Raw genomic sequence first — 17,630 nt, forward strand, 5'->3', positions numbered from 1 at the left:
ATTTATTTTTTAGGACAGAGAGAGACAGAGCATGAACGGGGGAGGGGCAGAGAGAGAGGGAGACACAGAATCGGAAACAGGCTCCAGGCTCTGAGCCATCAGCCCAGAGCCCGACGCGGGGCTCGAACTCACGGACCGCGAGATCGTGACCTGGCTGAAGTCGGACGCTTAACCGACTGCGCCACCCAGGCGCCCCAAGGTTTTAAATATATATATTTATTTTAGTTTTTTTTTAATGTTTATTTTTGAGAGAGAAACAGAGCATGAGTAGGGGAGGGGCAGAGAGAGAGGGAGACACAGAATCTGAAGCAGCTCCAGGCTCTGAGCTGTCGGCACAGAGCCTGACAGGTGGCTTGAACCCACGAACGGTGAGATCATGACCTGAGCCAAAGTCGGACGCTCAACCGACTGAGCCACCCAGGCGCCCCTGTAGATTATATTTCTGAATAAGTTTCTAACGGTTTGCCGATCGCCATCTCTCACACATACTTTGTCATGTTCTCTGCTAACTGGTTGACCCCAAATATCTTTTTTTATGTGTAATACTTGGTTCATGCTTTTTATGTTTACTTAGATGATGCCTGCTATGGGATCTTCAGTGAAGTGTCACTGAATCCCTAATGTCAACCGGAAATGCTGAGTTAAAAAGGCAAAGGAGAAGAACAATAAGTACACTTTACAGGTGAAAATGAAGGTACAGGGACAGAGAGGAAGAATACCGATGTCTAAAAAGTGAGAATTTTGTTGTTAGGAAGGGAAATCCATTCCAATGACTGAAGACAAATGGGGAGTCCCTGGCATGTTTCACAAGATTTCCATGAAACATGGTACAGGCCTGAAGCCCTTGGCCTCTCTCCGCATCCAGATCACATGGTCTCAAACCTACTTCTTTCTGCGCATCTGTTCCTTCCACGTCCCACAGTCAGTGGCCATTTAATTGCAAGTTCTTCTCAAGATCGCCTAAGCAGGAAGGAGGGATTTAATATCTGCATATGGTAACATCTTATGGAACTCAGGATCAGGAGTACAGCCAAGTGTTGCAAGAGACTAGAGCCAAAAACTACAAAAGTCATCCAGAACTGAAATATTCCTTTCATCTCCTTTAAGCAAGAGTGTCACTTACCTCTTGTCTCTGTTGCTATGCATAGGTTCTTTTTCTCCCCTGCCCCCCTCACTCGCCCTCAGACAGGCTTTGTTTGTTTCTACATTCACACAACCAAACCCCATTTCTTCCTTGACATCGCTTCCCAGTTCACATGTCCAGTGGAGATTTATAAGTCATTGAATGGCACTTCCATATTTCTAGGAGAAGTCATCTCATTGGCCCATGTTGGGTCAGGTGACTACTTGGTTCAACCAGACTCAGGTCGCGGGGTTGTGTGGGGGTGGGTTGTGTCACCTGGAATAACCACGTTCATATAGGCATATGCTGTGTTCCAGGAAGACTGGTTGGGCTGGCAAACTAGTGAAACACCTCGACTGCAATAATTATTATAGGACTCTGCTCTATTAGTACATACGGTATTTTCTGTATATTTCAAAATTATTCATTATAAAGAACAGAAGTTCTCCTTGAGATAACCTTAGCAGTACTTTTAGGTTACCATTGGAACATACTTAAAGAAATTTCAATCTAAATTTATTGACTGTATCTCTAGAATTACCTTATAATTTCTTCCTGCTGAGGAGGCCATTCACTAATGGACACAGAGCAACTTTGAAAGGAGCCGTATGTGGGCAGTTGGAGTGGGCTCTCGTGTCATCACTGATTATTGAACTTAAGTTACCTTTAGAGCATTACCATGTGATGATTTTACCAACAGAGAGAGGTGTTTTTGCAGAAGAGTGAGTGGTGCGCCTGCCTGCATCTCACAACAGCTTTGTGTTCTTTTGGATCGTTGACTTTATATATTTACGTCAACTTTTACCTATAATAGTTTCTGTCTTAATCTCTGTTTCAGAGTGGTGTATGTGCTTCACTCCTAAGCCTTATTTCTTGGAGAGGACAATTTATTAATCACGTAATCAACCATAGATCTGTATCCTTTCAATCTTCACTTCTTAGCTTTGTATCTTTATTAGCTGTGTGTCTTTAGGCAAGTTGCCTGAACTCTGTATGTCCCTCTTTCTTCAGCAAAAGTGGATAATAATGCCTCGGCCATTGGATTATGCTGAGGATTCAGAGAGACTGTGTATAAAACACACATAGCCTCAAGTGTTCTATAAACATTGCTGCAGTGGTTACTACCATAGTGCTTTACTTTCAGAGAGGTGGACAGGTGGCTGCAGAGGCTGCCACTGGTCACCACATCACATTCTCCCAACCCCATGTCTGGCTCATCTTTGATTTCAACTCAAACCCAGAGGTGATGGAGAGTTTTTATCCACCAAGCACTGACAGCATCCCACCTGAATTTACCTGTGGGTCCCTCCACTCTCTGCCCCAGGCCCTCCTTTGATGCCAAGAGAGTTTATTCTCTCATGTCCAAACATAGCTTTGAAAGGGCTGGGCGTGATCATTTCCTGGAGGGCCACCCTTACTGAGTGTGGGACAGAAGCGAGTCTACCAGTATTCTAGCCTCTCAGCTTTCAGTGGTTGATTCTGGGTGACATTTTGAACACTTCTCAGAGGTCTCAGCAGAATCCACTGCTTTTTACTTTATAGCATAGATCCCAAGAGCGTACACTTAATAGTTTGTCCTCGTTTTTTGAGCCCGTCTCACTGTTCCCCTCCTCCTGAATTTGGTAATTATCACCCCCGCCCCAAACAAAACAAAACCAAACCAGTCCTTCCTTGCCTTACAATCTGTTTTAGAGATCATCCAAACTAAGATGGTGTAAGGGTAGAATAGCTGTGAACAGGACCCTCCCTGGATCTGAATCCACTCAACTTCTTAGTAGTTCTGTATTCTTACATTTTTGAATTATCTCATTTTTTTCTGCATCATTTTATTTGCCTATAAAATGCAGGTGAGAACAGTAGCTACCTTATAGTGTTGTTATGAGTGCACATGAGTTGTCAGAGTGTAAATATAAAACATTTAGAGCAGTGTCTGATAAGTAGTAAATTGCATATAAATGCATTATCTTAATATCCCCTTGTAGGACACATTCAGTTGTGTCCAGAAATCTTAGTTCTAGCCGTTCCCTTCTTCCTCATTGCATTTTTTTCTTTCTTTTTTTTTTTTTTTTTCCTCTGAGTGCAGCTTCCTTCTGCCCCTCCCTTTATCTTCCTTTTGTTTGCTAGTGCTGACTGAGTAGAGAGAACAGCAAGTGTTCCCTGGAGCTTTGTAATTTCTGGAAACATGTAAGAGGGCCCTTCTTTTGTGCTGTGCTCCATTTTTTCTTGCTCCAACAGCCCTGACCCCTGATCTATTGGCAGACACCAGATGATGCTGCCAGCTCTTGGTTATTCAGAGGTTCTTTATCCAGACTCTTTGCTCTTCTCTCTGGCTGCCTGCCTTTTGGCTGTTAGATACTCCCTGGCATTGCTCTCACAGAGTACACCAAGAAGGGGAAAGAGAGCGAACTCAGACGAGCCAATTATGGGGTCTAGAAAATTAGGACTTTTAGATCATGGGACTTCATGTGTAGCCTCCATATCCATGGGAAATTCAGAATCAGCCTTTTGCAGTGACAGTGTATTTTTCTTTGAGATGTAAGTAAGGCATAAAATGCACACGTCTCAAGGGTTCAGTTTGATGAGTTTTGCTAAATGTATGCATTCATGTGATGACCACCCAAAATCAGATGGCTAACATTTCCATTACCCTAGAAGATTACATTTTTCCCCTTTCTAATCAATCCCCTTTCACTCCCCCAGCAACCACTTTCTGATTTCTATTATTATATGTTTTCCTCAGCTTGCACTTCCTATAAATAAAATCATACATGCCTATTCTTCTATTCCTGGTCTTTTTTTATTTGGCACAATCTTGAGATTCATCCATGTAGTTGTGTATATCAGACATTTGTTCTATTTTATTGCTGAGTAGTATTCCATTATATGAATGTACTTTTTTTTTTTTTTAACCATTCTCCTGTTGATAGACATTTCAATAGGTTTCAGATTGGGGCTATTATGAACAAGACTGCTGTGTACATTCTTATAAAGGTATTTTTGTATAAATCTATTTTCATCCGGGGTATATAACTAGGGATAGAATTGCTGGGTCATAAGTAGAAATATGCTTACTTTTTAAAAATGTTTATTTAATTTTTGAGAGAGAGAGTGCACATGGGGGACGGGCAGAGAAGGGGGGGACACAGGCCCCAAGTGGGCCCTGTGCTGACAGCATAGAACCTGATGTGGAGCTCAGACTCATGAACCATGAGATATGACCTGAGCTGATGGACGCTTAACCATCTGAGCCACCCAGGCACTCCTAGAGGTATGCTTAATTTTCTATGAAACTACCAAAACAGAGGCCATTCCATTTTAACCTGACAATGTTTCATTTCCTCAATAACCTTACCAACATTTAGTGTTTTCAGTGGTTTTAGTTTTAGCCATTTGCCTGGGTATAAACTGGTACCTTATTTATATTTTTCTGATGACTCCTGATTTTGAGCACCTCTTCACTGTGCTCACCAGCCATCCCAATATCTTCTTTTGTGTGTTTTCCTTTCAAGTCCTTAATGGTAGTGTAGTTAAGCCAATTTGACCAATATTTTTGAGCCCCTGCTGTCAGTCATGCAAAAGGAAAATGCAAATGTCTGGGGTTTTATAGCAGATGCAAAGAATTTCGAGGAGTCATCTACCTAGCATCGATGCTATTGAGGCTCTGTCCATACTTTCTTGGCACTTACTTTCTCAGAGCATTTCCACAATCTCATGGGACTCTCTACATGAGAACTTCCTTTTGGCTTGTGTGTAGGGCATGCCAGGTATGTTGGGTGATAATGCTCCCAGGAACAGCCCTTAGCCAATGATGAATGGCAATCAAAGGTTAAGTATTCCATCTTCCTTCCCCTTTCGGTAAGATAACTCTGAAACGTAGTCTACACTGTTTCCCAACGCCTCCCAATGGAACAGAATTCTTAACAGTAAAGACTGATTCAATGATGCAAATGGATTGTCATGTTTCCTATTCTCCTGATTTTCTCTAGAATCACTTCCCAAATGAACTACTTACACTCATGTTCTTGCATTGTGATCTCCTTCCGAAGAAACACAATCGACACACCTATCCCCAAAGATGTATGTTGGGACGTATGAACTGTCATGTGAGAGACAAATTAGGGTATTTGGTGAATTATACTGATGAAGTCATGACATTGATTTTCTGGGTACCACACAAATGAAAGAGCTAGATGAGTATGGCAGAAAATCAGTAATGTCAGTGCCCTTTAGAAGCAAAAGTCCCTATGGGTTGGTGGCCAAGGGTTGAAATAGGTTTTTCAGAAAAGGTGGAGTCTGCTAGGGTCATGTGAACTGAGAGAAGAGGAGACCATTCTAGGAAGGAGATAGGTGACCATTTTCCATGAGGGAGTAACACCATAAAATCAGGTTTCTAGGAAAACTAATCTAGTGTCATTGTAGAGGGTTAAATGAAACTTAAGGTAAAAGGTTATTGTAGTTTTGGTGACTTTGATATAAACTGATAAAATCCTAGAACTCTTATTTGTAATAGGAATGGAAAGGACAACATCAGTTCAAGGCCTACTGAAGAGATTCAATAGAATTGGATGGCACTGATAATGGGCTGGAGGACAAATAAATGAGTCACAGTCATTCTAAAGGGTGAAAGCAGTTGGTTTCAAAATAATTCCATAATATTCACAGAAATAAAGAACTTGTGGGGTGGTGAAATTTTAGAATAAAATGATAAATTCATTTAATTTTATACACAGTAATTTAAACTTTGGTTCCATTTGTGGTGATTGATAGTTATACATATATATCCAGAAGATATTTTAAGATTTGGGACTAGGATTTGGGAGAGAGTTTATACTATTAAATTAGTCAGAGAATTGTCTTCTAAGAAGTAATACTTAAAGCTTTGACCATGAATAAGATCACAAAGGAGAAAAGTTAATAGAAAGAATAGCACAGAACTGAAAATTATCCTCTGGTCAAAAGAAAAAAAACAAAAAACAAAAAAAAAAACCCCACCAAAAACCAAAAAACCTAATTTAGGGAGAGCAAATAGAAAGATAAGGAATCCGGTGAGACAGGAAGGTACAGTCAGAAGGGTCAAGGAGTCAAAGGAAAAGATGATTGCAGTGATCAGGAGATAAACACTATTAGAGACTTCCAAGGTCAAGGAAGATGAAGACTCCTTAAGCTGCCAAAAAGGCAGTATTCATGATCTTGACCTCATTAGACTCTCAACCAGGTTGGAGAGCTGAAATTTACATATAGAGGGAACAATACAAAACAACGTAATCACATGCTAATATGTGTGAGCCACACTGTGAGGGTTGTGTGAGAGCCAGAAGGCAAGGACAGTAAGCTAGAGGCATCTACAATGGAACCAAGTACAAGGTGTAACTTGAGTGTGAGTTTTGTAAAGGAGGGAGAACAAAGGATTTGCAGGAGGAAGACCACCATGAATAAAATCCTTGAACAGAGACAGATGTTATGTAGGACCATAATTAAACTAAGAGATGAGAGTATTTATAAACTTATGTATACACAATTTCCAAGAATTTTAAGGTCCCTGAGCTGATCTTAATGTGAAAACAGGTAACGGAACTAACCATATTTAGCCTTGAAGGAGTTACCCATACAATCAACTGAGCTAGTCAGAGTGATTAATGTTAGTGACCATAGATGCAGAGCAGAAACCAAGACACCTTTGGGTCCAAAGGTAGTTTCGTAGGTGAGTTCATGTAGTCTTTGAAGGGTAGTATATATCATATAAATAACATGTTTTCTTTTTTTTTTTTTTTTAATTTTTAAAAGTTTATTTATTATTGAGAGACAGAGCATGAGCAGGGGAGGGGCAGAGAGAGAGGGAGACACAGAATCCGAAGCAGGCTCCAGGCTCTGAGCTGTCAGCACAGAGCCCGATGCGGGGCCCAAACTCATGAACTGCGAGATCATGACCTGAGCCGAAGTCGGACGCTTAACTGACTGAGCCACCCAGGTGCCCCTAAATAACATGTTTTCTAATGCAAATACAGAGCGTTCATACTTAGGACCACATAGGAAAATCCTAATTTTATAGCAGTCCGTTATTGCTTCTCCAACAGGTTTTTACCCCAAGGAGGTATACAGCGGTGTATAAACTTTGCATTGCTGTACCTGTACATCTCATTGAACTATTGAACACCTGGATAGTATACATGGTCAGGCTGAGAATGAGAGTAGAGACAGGTAGTCAAATAAAATTGTCTACCTCAACAAGGGTACATCCTCCAAGTTTGGGTTTAAATATTTTAAATTGTTTACCAGTAAATCATTGGTTTCAGTTTTCTTTTCCCTTGCCAAATATCTTGAGGCTCTTGTGACACAGCCCTGCCTAGTGCCTTCCAGTTGCCAAGGTCTTTCCTTTCTTTCAGTTACTTCAAGATGCCCAAACTTGTCTTCAGAAAAGTCATTCCTCTAAGTCTCTAGTGGTATCAAAATCCAGCCTAATGGGAAAACACAATTGCAGATAGAAGTTTCTTCCCACTAGGTTTCCTGAATATAATGGCAATGAGATTAGCACATTTTCCCAGTGATTGAGTTGGCGTGTGCCCATGGATTTATAAATAGAATTTAGTGCACAAGTTACTGTGCTACTGGGGTAAGTAGCTATGGCAATTTGATGATAGAAAGTGTTCTGTGAAAAGAAACTACTGTATCCCTTATATGCTCTGGTCGTTTGAGGACAAAGAAAGAAGATAGAAGTGCGTTTTGTGTTCAGTTCATTGTACCCTACATATAATTATGAGAAAGCACATATATTTAACATTTGGCATTTTGATGGAAAGTTTCCTATTTCTCTGTTTTTAATTACATTGATATGGCTGGTTGGGGGCAAATGACAATTTCAAGTCCTTCATTTTGCTGCCTTTAGGTAGTGCAGTGGTGACACGGAATATTGTGCATATTTGTGCTGATGACTCCCACAGGAAAGTGATAGATTCGTGGCATTCGAAGACCATTTAGAGTTAGGGACCAATATGTCTCCATCCAGTCCTCGTCGACCAAGATTTTTGTTTACTGCATTTTGGTAAGGCGAGCAGTGAATTGCTAAGGTGAATGCTGTGATAAAAGGACATTTATGTAATTGACAGTATCCTTGCTGCCATTGCCGCTAAAACACATCTCGTTGCTGACCGATGGAGCTGCATGTCGCAACGAGGGGAAAAAAATCCTGTTTTCGCTAATCCAGTTAAAATTCGTGATCCAGTTAAAATTAACAGTGAGAAAATACTTGTATCCGAGTCAGAACAATATGTAATGCCTCCTCTTAAGAATTCAGCCATTTCCTGAGGCACCTGGGTGGCTCAGTTGGTTAAACATCTGACTTCAGCACAGGTGGTGGTCTGTGAGTTCGAGTCCCGCATCAGGCTCTGTGCTGACAGCTAGGGGCCTGGAGCCTGCTTTGGATTCCGTGTCTTCCTCTCTCTCTGTTTTTCCCCCACTTGGCGCGCGCGTGCGCTCTCTCTCACTCTCGCTCTCTCTCAAAAATAAAGATTAACAGATAAATAAATAATTCAGCCATTTCCTTAACCAGTGGAGACCTGTGCTGCGGTCATACCAGAGTGCATGCCGCTATATATAGTAGACTTGGGTTCTATGCAGAGCTGTCTTTACATTGCCTTTCTTTCTTCTTGATAGTCTAGCTCCACGGTGAGAGCCTATCAAACTAGTAAGTCACGCGTGACCATGAGCCCTGGCTTCAGCTCTCAGTGGAACAGCAGCCAACCAGCCTGGAATACATACTCCTTTCCAAGAGCAAGCTTGCACTATCAGTCCCATGCCAGCTACACCTATTGTACTGGACACCCTGCTGTAAGTACCCCGTTTTTCTGTATTTAGCAAATTGGATGCTTTATGCAGGTACATTTGGAACCCAGACTTCGTATCTGGCTATTAATTGGGCAATTTCTCCAATGCTGTAACCCTTGTAAGGCAAGAATATGCTGCTGTTGAGTAAGAGATGAACAACAGAGAGCATCTTAAGTTCAAATGACATGTGTCTGAATGATGCTGGCTGAACTTTGATGTTGCATTTAAAGGTATTTCTAGGTGAAATAGGTTGGCAGACCTTTTGGAGTGCGTTGGTATGGAGGCTGAATATATGTATGACACTGGATTTGTTTTCTGGCTTCCTTCTGGCTGTTGCCTATGACTTTAGTTGGATGATTTTGCACTGGGAGAGGATGTCTTTCAAAATGGCCTGGAGGAGTCACTGGCGTCTGTATGTCCCCACTTCTGTCAATGGCCTTGTTGATATGGTTTAAATAGGTATGAACATAGAGATATAAATCCATCAGTAGAGTAATTCCCAGTTACTGCTACACAGAATCTGAGCTTGTTGGCATAGATGACTCAAAGGGCAGGATAAATCAGCCTTTAGTGGAGAGGAGTAAACTCATGGGATTTGAGACCCTTTTAGAATAAGGTAACTGTTTCTGCCATTGTGTTTTCCTGCAGCTCAATTCAGTCCTCATAAACTAAGATTTTTGTTATCATAAATTATAGTTGTGTACCTGGAAGAGGTTATGAGGCATGTGATAAGTAAACCTCTGTTTACTGCTAAAAATTCCAACATAAGACTTGAGTAGTGAGAGACCTTCAGAAGGGAGTCATGTATGCTTCTCATAGTAACCCCTTTCCTTGTCAGTAACCAGAGATGCGGTTTCTCCAGCCATCCCAAAGGGCCGCTGTAGACTCCTGCTCTTGGGCTACCCTTTTGGCATTTCAAGGTTATGGAATTATAGAGTGTCCTGAGCTTCAAAATGAGAGAATGTATCTTAAATATCGTGTCATAAAGTCACTTTAAAGAAGATTCAAGGAATCTACTCAAAATGTAAATTGGTATAACTTTGTTAAAAGGTGATTTGGAAATAACGATCAAAATTTAAATTGCATATACCTTTGACTTAGTAATTAAACTTTTGGCACTTGATTGGACATGTACAAGGATGTATGTGCAAGGACAATGTAGCAACATTTTGAAATTACATGGAAAAGGGACCTAAATAACCCTCATTAACTTTCAACAAAAGTGTATTTAACATTATCAGGCATTTATTATATTTTGGCATCCTCCTAGGTGAAGGAGGCCCAGGAGTGAACAAAACCAAGTCTTGCTGTCCAGGAGCTTCCATCCTAGGAAACCGAGAAGCTAGCAATTACCTAAGTAAACATATGAATAAATAAAAATAAGCAAACAAAAGAGAAAAAAATGTACAGTGGTGTTAGATGCTACACAGAGGCTCAGAATTGGTTGAAATGATAAAAGAATGACTGAATGCTTACATGAGCTGTATAGTCAGCCATGTCCTGAGTTGGGAGGACAGCTTTTATCGGCGATCTATATAAAAAAGAGACAGAGCTATGCACAGTTCAGGAGGAAGAGCATTCCAGGCTGAGGGGGCAGTATGAAGGTCCTGAGGCGGGAATAAGCCTGAATGTTCATTGTATACACAGAGGGAACACCGGTGTTTCTGGAGCTTAGTTGAAAGGAAACAGAACGAGATAAAGTTAGAAAGAAAGACAGGGGTGAGAGCTGGTAGTACTTTGTTATCCAGAGTAACGAGTTTGTATTTTATTTAAGTACACTGGGCCATTGGAGTATGTTAAGCAAGGAAATTATATGACATAATTTAATTGTTTTAGGACTCCCTCAGGCCTCTGGGTGAAGAAATCCTGATAGAGGAACAAGAAGGAAATCCAGGAGTCAAATTACGAGAGTATTTTACACACATACACGCACACACACACATGCACATGCGTGCATATATGTATGTGGTTACTTCTGTAGAATATAATTGAAGTTCTGCGGTAAGAGGAAGATTAGCTTTTTCATGTATATCCTTTAGTCTATTTTATGTTCAAAATATATGCAACATGGTTTTTATTATGAAAGCACAATAAAAACAGTTACGAAATATGTTTTTCATAATAAAAAACAAGTTGCATATATTTGGCAATAAAATTTCCTTTGGTAACCAGTTCCACGTCTAAAACGTCTCATTATCTTTTCAGTCATTATTTGTCAAGCCAGATTATGACAAACATATTTTAATGAAGTATTTCAAGTCATGTTCATATTGGCCTCAAGGTCATGTAAAGGTAGCTGATATTTATTGAGCGCTTAATATTTTCTAAGCTCCATACTAAGCACCTTTATAGGTATTATATAGGTATATATATTCAAAATGGCCCTAGGTGGTAGGTACTATTATTGTTATTTCAAAGATTAATGAAGTGAAGCTCAGAAAATCGAGAATCTTGCCCAGAGTTGTACACCTAGTAGTGGGACCTGAGAATCAAACGTTGGCCGCTTAGCCTCCAACAAGTAGTCTTATCCACTACATTAAATACAATATATTTATACTCCTTGCCATTGAGTCCCTTTGTCTTTATTTACATGCTGAGGACAGTGATTTTACCCCTGATAGAACTCTTTGTAATCATTTAATTTTAAATGTACATGTTACTCCTCAGAGAAGTACTTGTATGTATAAAACTCGATTTCAGTGCTGGGGGTAGGAATAATGAATAGTGCTGTCCTATCTTGGAAACCATTAGGATAATTACAGGATGTCTAGGTATTTTTTGTGCTTTAAAATCCAGAAACTGATACTTTCTTTTGTCATCCTGCTGAGAGTAAAGTGTGCAAAGTAGAAGCAAAAGACTAGAAAATTCTTTAAAAAAAATAGTCATGGGTGTTGTACTTCTTAATTTTAAGGCCTACTTGACATTCTTCCATTATTCCAACATTTAAACTTTTCCTTCAAATTTTCCTCCCATGCCTGATCAGATAGCATTAAACTCTTGACTCCAAGACCAGGAACCATTTAGCTCTCCTACCATCTTGGAAAAGGAATTGTATCCTTTGAAAATGAACCAGAAGTTGTGTACAGGTTCACCGAAAGCTGGGTTATACTGACAGCATCCAGAAATGTTGACCACCTTGTAATTTTCACTAAGGTCCCTATTGCAAGCCAAATAACCAGAGAAATATTTTGGGATCCAAAATGTGAGAGTAGATTCCATAGTTGACATGCAGCCATAAGATCCACAGAGGTTTTGTGGTTAAAACCACAAAAACATTTCTTGTCTGAATAGATTGCCAGTGATTTTCTAGAGTCATAAAATTTAGTAGCCTTTAATGAAGCTATAAATGCTCAGCCTGCCTCGTGAGATTCTGGCCCTTTCTTCTGAGTTACTAGTTTGAGGATTTCTGGGCTCCTAACCCATTTCCTGGGGCTAAAGGAAGTCAGCCAGTGTGTTGTTTGTGTAGTCAATAGATATGACTCAAGGAGCTCCCTTTCTCTCTCCCTTTCTCTTCCCTGCTACTGAGGAATCCTGATACCTTCCTGGTTAGTTAACTTGAAATTGGCAACCTATAGAATTTTAGAAAACATTCGGCCTCTCCCTGACCAAGTAAGGATTTTCTCTGAGCCCTGTGATACATCACTGTATTAGTTTCCTATGGCTGCTGAAAGGAATCACCACAATCTTGGGGAGCTTAATACTCATTTACTCTTCTGCAGTCTGGAGTTTGGAACTGGGTGAAATCAAGATGTTGAAGGAGCTTCTAGTTGAGAATTTGTTTCTTGACTTTTCTAGCTTCCAGGGATACCTCCCTTGCATACTTTGGCTCATGGGCCCTTCTTTCATCTTGAAGGTCACCAGCAAAACATCTTCAAATCTAATTCTGCTTTTTCTTCACACTGTCCTCTCTACCTGTAACCACCTCTCTCTCTGCCTCTCTTACAAGGACACTGTGGTTCCATTTAAGGACCCGCCCACATAGTCCAGGAGCATCTCCATACCTAAAGATCCCTAACTTGATGACATTTGCTGAGTTCCTTTTGCCATATAAAGTAACACTCACAGGTTCCTGGGATTAGGTTGTGGACATCTGGGTGGACTGTTGTTCAGCCTACTACAGTCATAATACAGTGTCTGATGGCTAACTTCTTAACCATTAGGTAATTATTTAGAGTTTCTGGAAATGGATGAGCCTTCTCACTGAGGGAAATCATGTGAGAAGGGTTTTTTTGTTTTTTGTTTTTTGGGTTTTTTTTTGTGACAGAGGACAGAAATGGATACCCTATGGCAATTCAGAATTATTCACATTCACTAACATGTTTGATTTTTCTGAAATCCACTGTTGTGCCCCTTCCAAAATGAGGTGATAAGTATCCCCTTGAGAACCACTCCAATACATATGTTAAAAGAAAATGTGAATACAAGGTTATTAAACCTCTACTCATGTTTAACCCACTGCTCTAGTAAATGAAGAAACCATGTCCAGGCATCTAGGATGGTCTCTTCAACATGGGATATAAAATGGTAAAATGCAATGTTCAAAATATTCCAGCAGTGCAGCAGTATAACTGATAATATAAGTCAAATATTATATATATCATACTCTTTATTGTCTAAGGAAGCAAATGGTATATCATGTGAATTTCTTACCTAGTCATATTATTTGTAATATATTTCATTCATAAAATCATTCTAATAATTTCCCACTAGTATACTTACTGATGTGCTGCTTTTGATCTTTCATTTGATACTTTTGTCAGCAGCTAAATGATAATTCTGTTTGCTTCCTTGACTTGATGTAGGGAATCACATCACATTTCCCACAACGTGTGAATCCTTAGCCATGAAGTAGTCATGTGAATCACAAAAGAAGGGGACTCATTGGGCTGCCTCATGTACTAGTTGTCTACTCCCCCTGCATTTGCTCTCCACTTGGGCCTTTTTCTTCTCACCTGAAATGATATTATCATGTGGGTAATTCCACAGAGACAGAGAGAGGGACGGAGGAAGTGGGAAAAGAGGAAAAGTAGATGGCAGTGATCTCATCTCCACCACTGAGGTCAGGAGCCTGCGTATTGGTTTCTTTTTCTCTGATGAAGAGACACAACATGCCGCTACACCCTCCTTGAGGCGAAGCAGGAGACCACTTGTGCCAACCACCAGCCAGTGACCAGGTAGAGCCCGGTTCATACTGGAGACAAAGCAGAAAGGGCTAAAGAAAAGCAGAGCGGAAGAACCTAAAAAAGTAGTAGGAGTATGCTCAGAGGTTGATGCTGCCTGGAGGTAGTGGAAGCTTCTAGATCCTGTCTCTCTTTCACGAAAAGAGTGGTCAGGTAGAGGAAGAAGGGTGTGCAGCTGGGTGCAAGACAGAGGGTGGAGACACAGCACCATCCTGCTAGAGGACTCTCTTTTTTAGTCATTGAATAGGTTTCCAGGAGATTCCCTTCCTGGAAACTTGTTCACGAAGCACAGGGCCAACTCTCTTTCTTCATGAGGTAAGTTGTTAAATAAAACACAGGTCTCACAAACCTGTCAGAGGGGACATTATCCCACAGTGAAGGCGTTTGCTGTCTATATCCATGACAACTGTGTGTCCATGGCTGTCAGTAACCCTACTATCAGCTTCTGGACCCAGCCCCTACTTCTCCCCATGGAGAATGACAAACGTTTCTTTTGGAAGCTTAAAGAAGACATTGGGAGAAGTTGCAAGTCTCATTTCTGCTATATAAGGATATTTATGCCTCCGTGCTGCCCACCAACTTTGGAAATAAATAGCAAGTCCTCTGTAAGAGATTCCCGAGCTCCGTGTCCAGTACCCATGCCACCGGGTTGTCTTGGAATCACAGTTTGCTTGTGTGTGGTTTTTGAAATGAAACACAAATGCTCAGATTTGGATTATTGATTATTTTTGTTGGTTATTCCAATTACCGTTCCTCTGTTGAATAATGTGTATGGCAGGGTTTCAATACTTTAGCGACTGGTATGGCTGGATGCTAGCTTAATAATAGATCTCTACAAACTCTTGGGGCTACGGAAAACTTTTCAAAGAGTACAGAAAATGGATAATTATCAGTGAGATAATGACCAGATATTCAGCTTCCAGGAATTCTCTTTTGTAAACTGATTTGCCTGATAGCTTCCTAGTGTTCTCATAGCTAGGGTCATCATATATCCCCATTTTCCTGGTTTATGCTTATTTTTTAGAGTAGTTAATAGTGTCCCTTTTCATTGTCAAAAATGGTCAGGATTGGAAAATACATTATATGGTCTCCGTACCATAGCGCTTTACAAAAGAAAGCATATTTCTTGCACATAAATCTTATTTTGGTCTGTTGCTTCGAGGTATAAAAACTTCCCAGGGGGGCACCAACAAAGGAGACACCTCATGTAATGATTAATCAGGCACCATAAACCATGGGGCTTCCAGTCTTTCCAAGCTGTACGTATATCTCTGTGCTGAGAGAAAAGAATAGTGTATCATGGTCTGGAACTTACATCCTTTGTGATTATTTAAACTCATAATAAAACTTTTGGATAACTTAGAGATGGGAAAGAGGGTATGTAATTTTTCAAAATTGTTATAGGAATATGTGAACAGTTTGAAGTTCACTACTCGATACTATTTTTTTCCTAAAAAAATTTTTTTTGGGGGGGGAGTCTGCTTATAGTGAAAAAAGCTTCCCACAGCTCAGAACTCTGGTTGCCCCAATTCTTGCTCAGATTCTCCAAAGGCCAGAAGATTATGTATCTCTGCACATCTGTATCTCTTTCACAATATGTCAGTTCTAAGGTTATCACCCATCTCTACCCCACCATGCACACACACACCATCTCCTATAAGACTACATATACAAAGCAGATAATAACATTACCGTTATTGAAGTTGGGTTAAGGAATATTATTGCTTGGGATTCTTTTGCTGCAGATATCATAATATCCAACTAGCAATAGCTTCAAAAAGGTAGGTGAATGTTAACTGTCTTGATAAAAAGTCTAAGTGTAGAGGTGCACATTTCTATTTGCCAATATGGCTGCAATAATTTCTGCAGTGTGACGTTGCCATTCTCCCACCCTCTTCTTTCAGCCGGCCTAATTTTGTGACTCACTTCAATCCCATGTAAATGTGGTGGAAGGGGTGCTGCAGCACCTTGCAGATCAAGGTCAGAAAAGCTCATGTAGCTTCTATCTGGCTCTTTTGAAGAGCTTAGTTTCTGAATGCTGTCAGGACACTACCTTTCTGAACCCGGCTACCATGTGGTGAGGAGACCCAACCACAAGGGAGAGGCTTTGTGGAGGTACTCTGGTCAATAGTTTCGGCTGGGCCCAGCTTTTGAGTCTTCTCAGCCCCCCTGCCTGAATTGTCAGTGAAGAAGCTTCCGGATGACTCTACTCTCTAGCTGCTTGAGGTACTTCCAGGTATTTGTGCCTTCCCATCCAAACCATGAGAAACAAACTGTGTTCTGTCCAAATTCCTGACCCTCAGAACCATGAGCATTGGAAATGGTTGTGGTATTAAGTCACTAAACCTGGGATAGTTTCTTACTCAGCAGTGGTAACTGGAACAGTAGGTATTTCCAAGTTTGATGCTGCTGTAGATCAGCATTGTCAGGGAGATAGGCTCTGTCTTTTCTCTCTTTAAAGTAGGAACGTGATAAGGTACTTCCTGAGGTCATTGTGAAAAGTTAATGAGATAATGCTTATAAAGCTGTTTAGCACAAGTTTATCCTTTATAAATCAGTTAATAGATAGAAACTATATTAAAAAAGGAAAAAATGGGGCACCCAGATGGTTCAGTCTTTTGAGCACCTGACTTCGACTCAGGCCATGATCTCACAGTTTGTGAGTTCGAGCCCCGCGTTGGGCTCTATGCTGACAGCTCAGAGCCTGGAGCCTGCTTCAAGTTCTGTCTCTCCCCCCCCCCCCCCCCGTCTCTTACTCTCTGAAAAAGAAATAAACATTAAAAAAATATTTTTAAATAGGAAAAAAATCAATTTTTATTTGTATCATTAGAAAAGGCTTACAGACAGACTCCCAATTTGCACTATTTGGAATGGATTTTTATTTTAGACCCTGGGACTCAAGATTCAAATTATTGAAAGCCCCTCAGGTACATGAAGACTTATTTATGTCTCCCTGGAAATTTCAACTTTGCTCTGTACTTTGCTGTTAAGCATCTATGCTTTAGTGGACCAAGACCGATAAGACATTACAAGTTTGCCCAGAGTTGGTCATTTGTAGTGAAGCCTAAGATCACAGTGTTTGTTTCATGTGGTTTTTCTCCCCAAAGGCAATGTTTCCATATAAAATGGAGAATACTGTTCTGCTTCTCTCTCCTCACCTTTATTTTTCGCACGTGGTTGGAAGAGCTGGAGTTTCCTCTGGCACATTTCATGTGGTTCCTAGCCATGATGGTCTCCTTTCCTGTTTTCTGATAGTCCCTTGCCTCATCTCAATAATGCATGCCTTGACATTACTTAATTCTAAGTATCCAGAACAGGTGTTTTGGGAAATAGATTCCACCATCCATCCCGGCTTAGTCCATACCTCTTGCATAGAAATTTGGGTTTTGTAAGATATGCTTGGAGCTGCAGTCAGGATCTCCCTCTGCTCAGTCCTGACCCTGACCACTCTTGTAAGCTTGACTTGTAAAAATCCTCTGACTTGATAATTTTTAAAAATTAACATG

General features: G+C 40.5%; 1 protein-coding gene across 9 annotated transcripts in view; it reads left to right on the top strand.

The window, feature by feature from the left end:
* The window catches only part of RBMS3 (RNA binding motif single stranded interacting protein 3), a 1,329,481-nt gene that overhangs the window by 517,574 nt on the left and 794,277 nt on the right, over positions 1-17,630 (top strand). For all 9 annotated transcript variants that reach the window (XM_045436403.1, XM_045436406.1, XM_045436409.1 and 6 more), the window contains exon 4: positions 8,774-8,947. In XM_045436403.1, coding sequence (XP_045292359.1) covers positions 8,774-8,947 — 174 coding nt within the window. The remainder of the gene's footprint in view (positions 1-8,773; positions 8,948-17,630) is intronic.

The sequence above is a fragment of the Leopardus geoffroyi genome, chromosome C2, assembly GCF_018350155.1.
Source record: "Leopardus geoffroyi isolate Oge1 chromosome C2, O.geoffroyi_Oge1_pat1.0, whole genome shotgun sequence".
NCBI lineage: Eukaryota > Metazoa > Chordata > Mammalia > Carnivora > Felidae > Leopardus > Leopardus geoffroyi.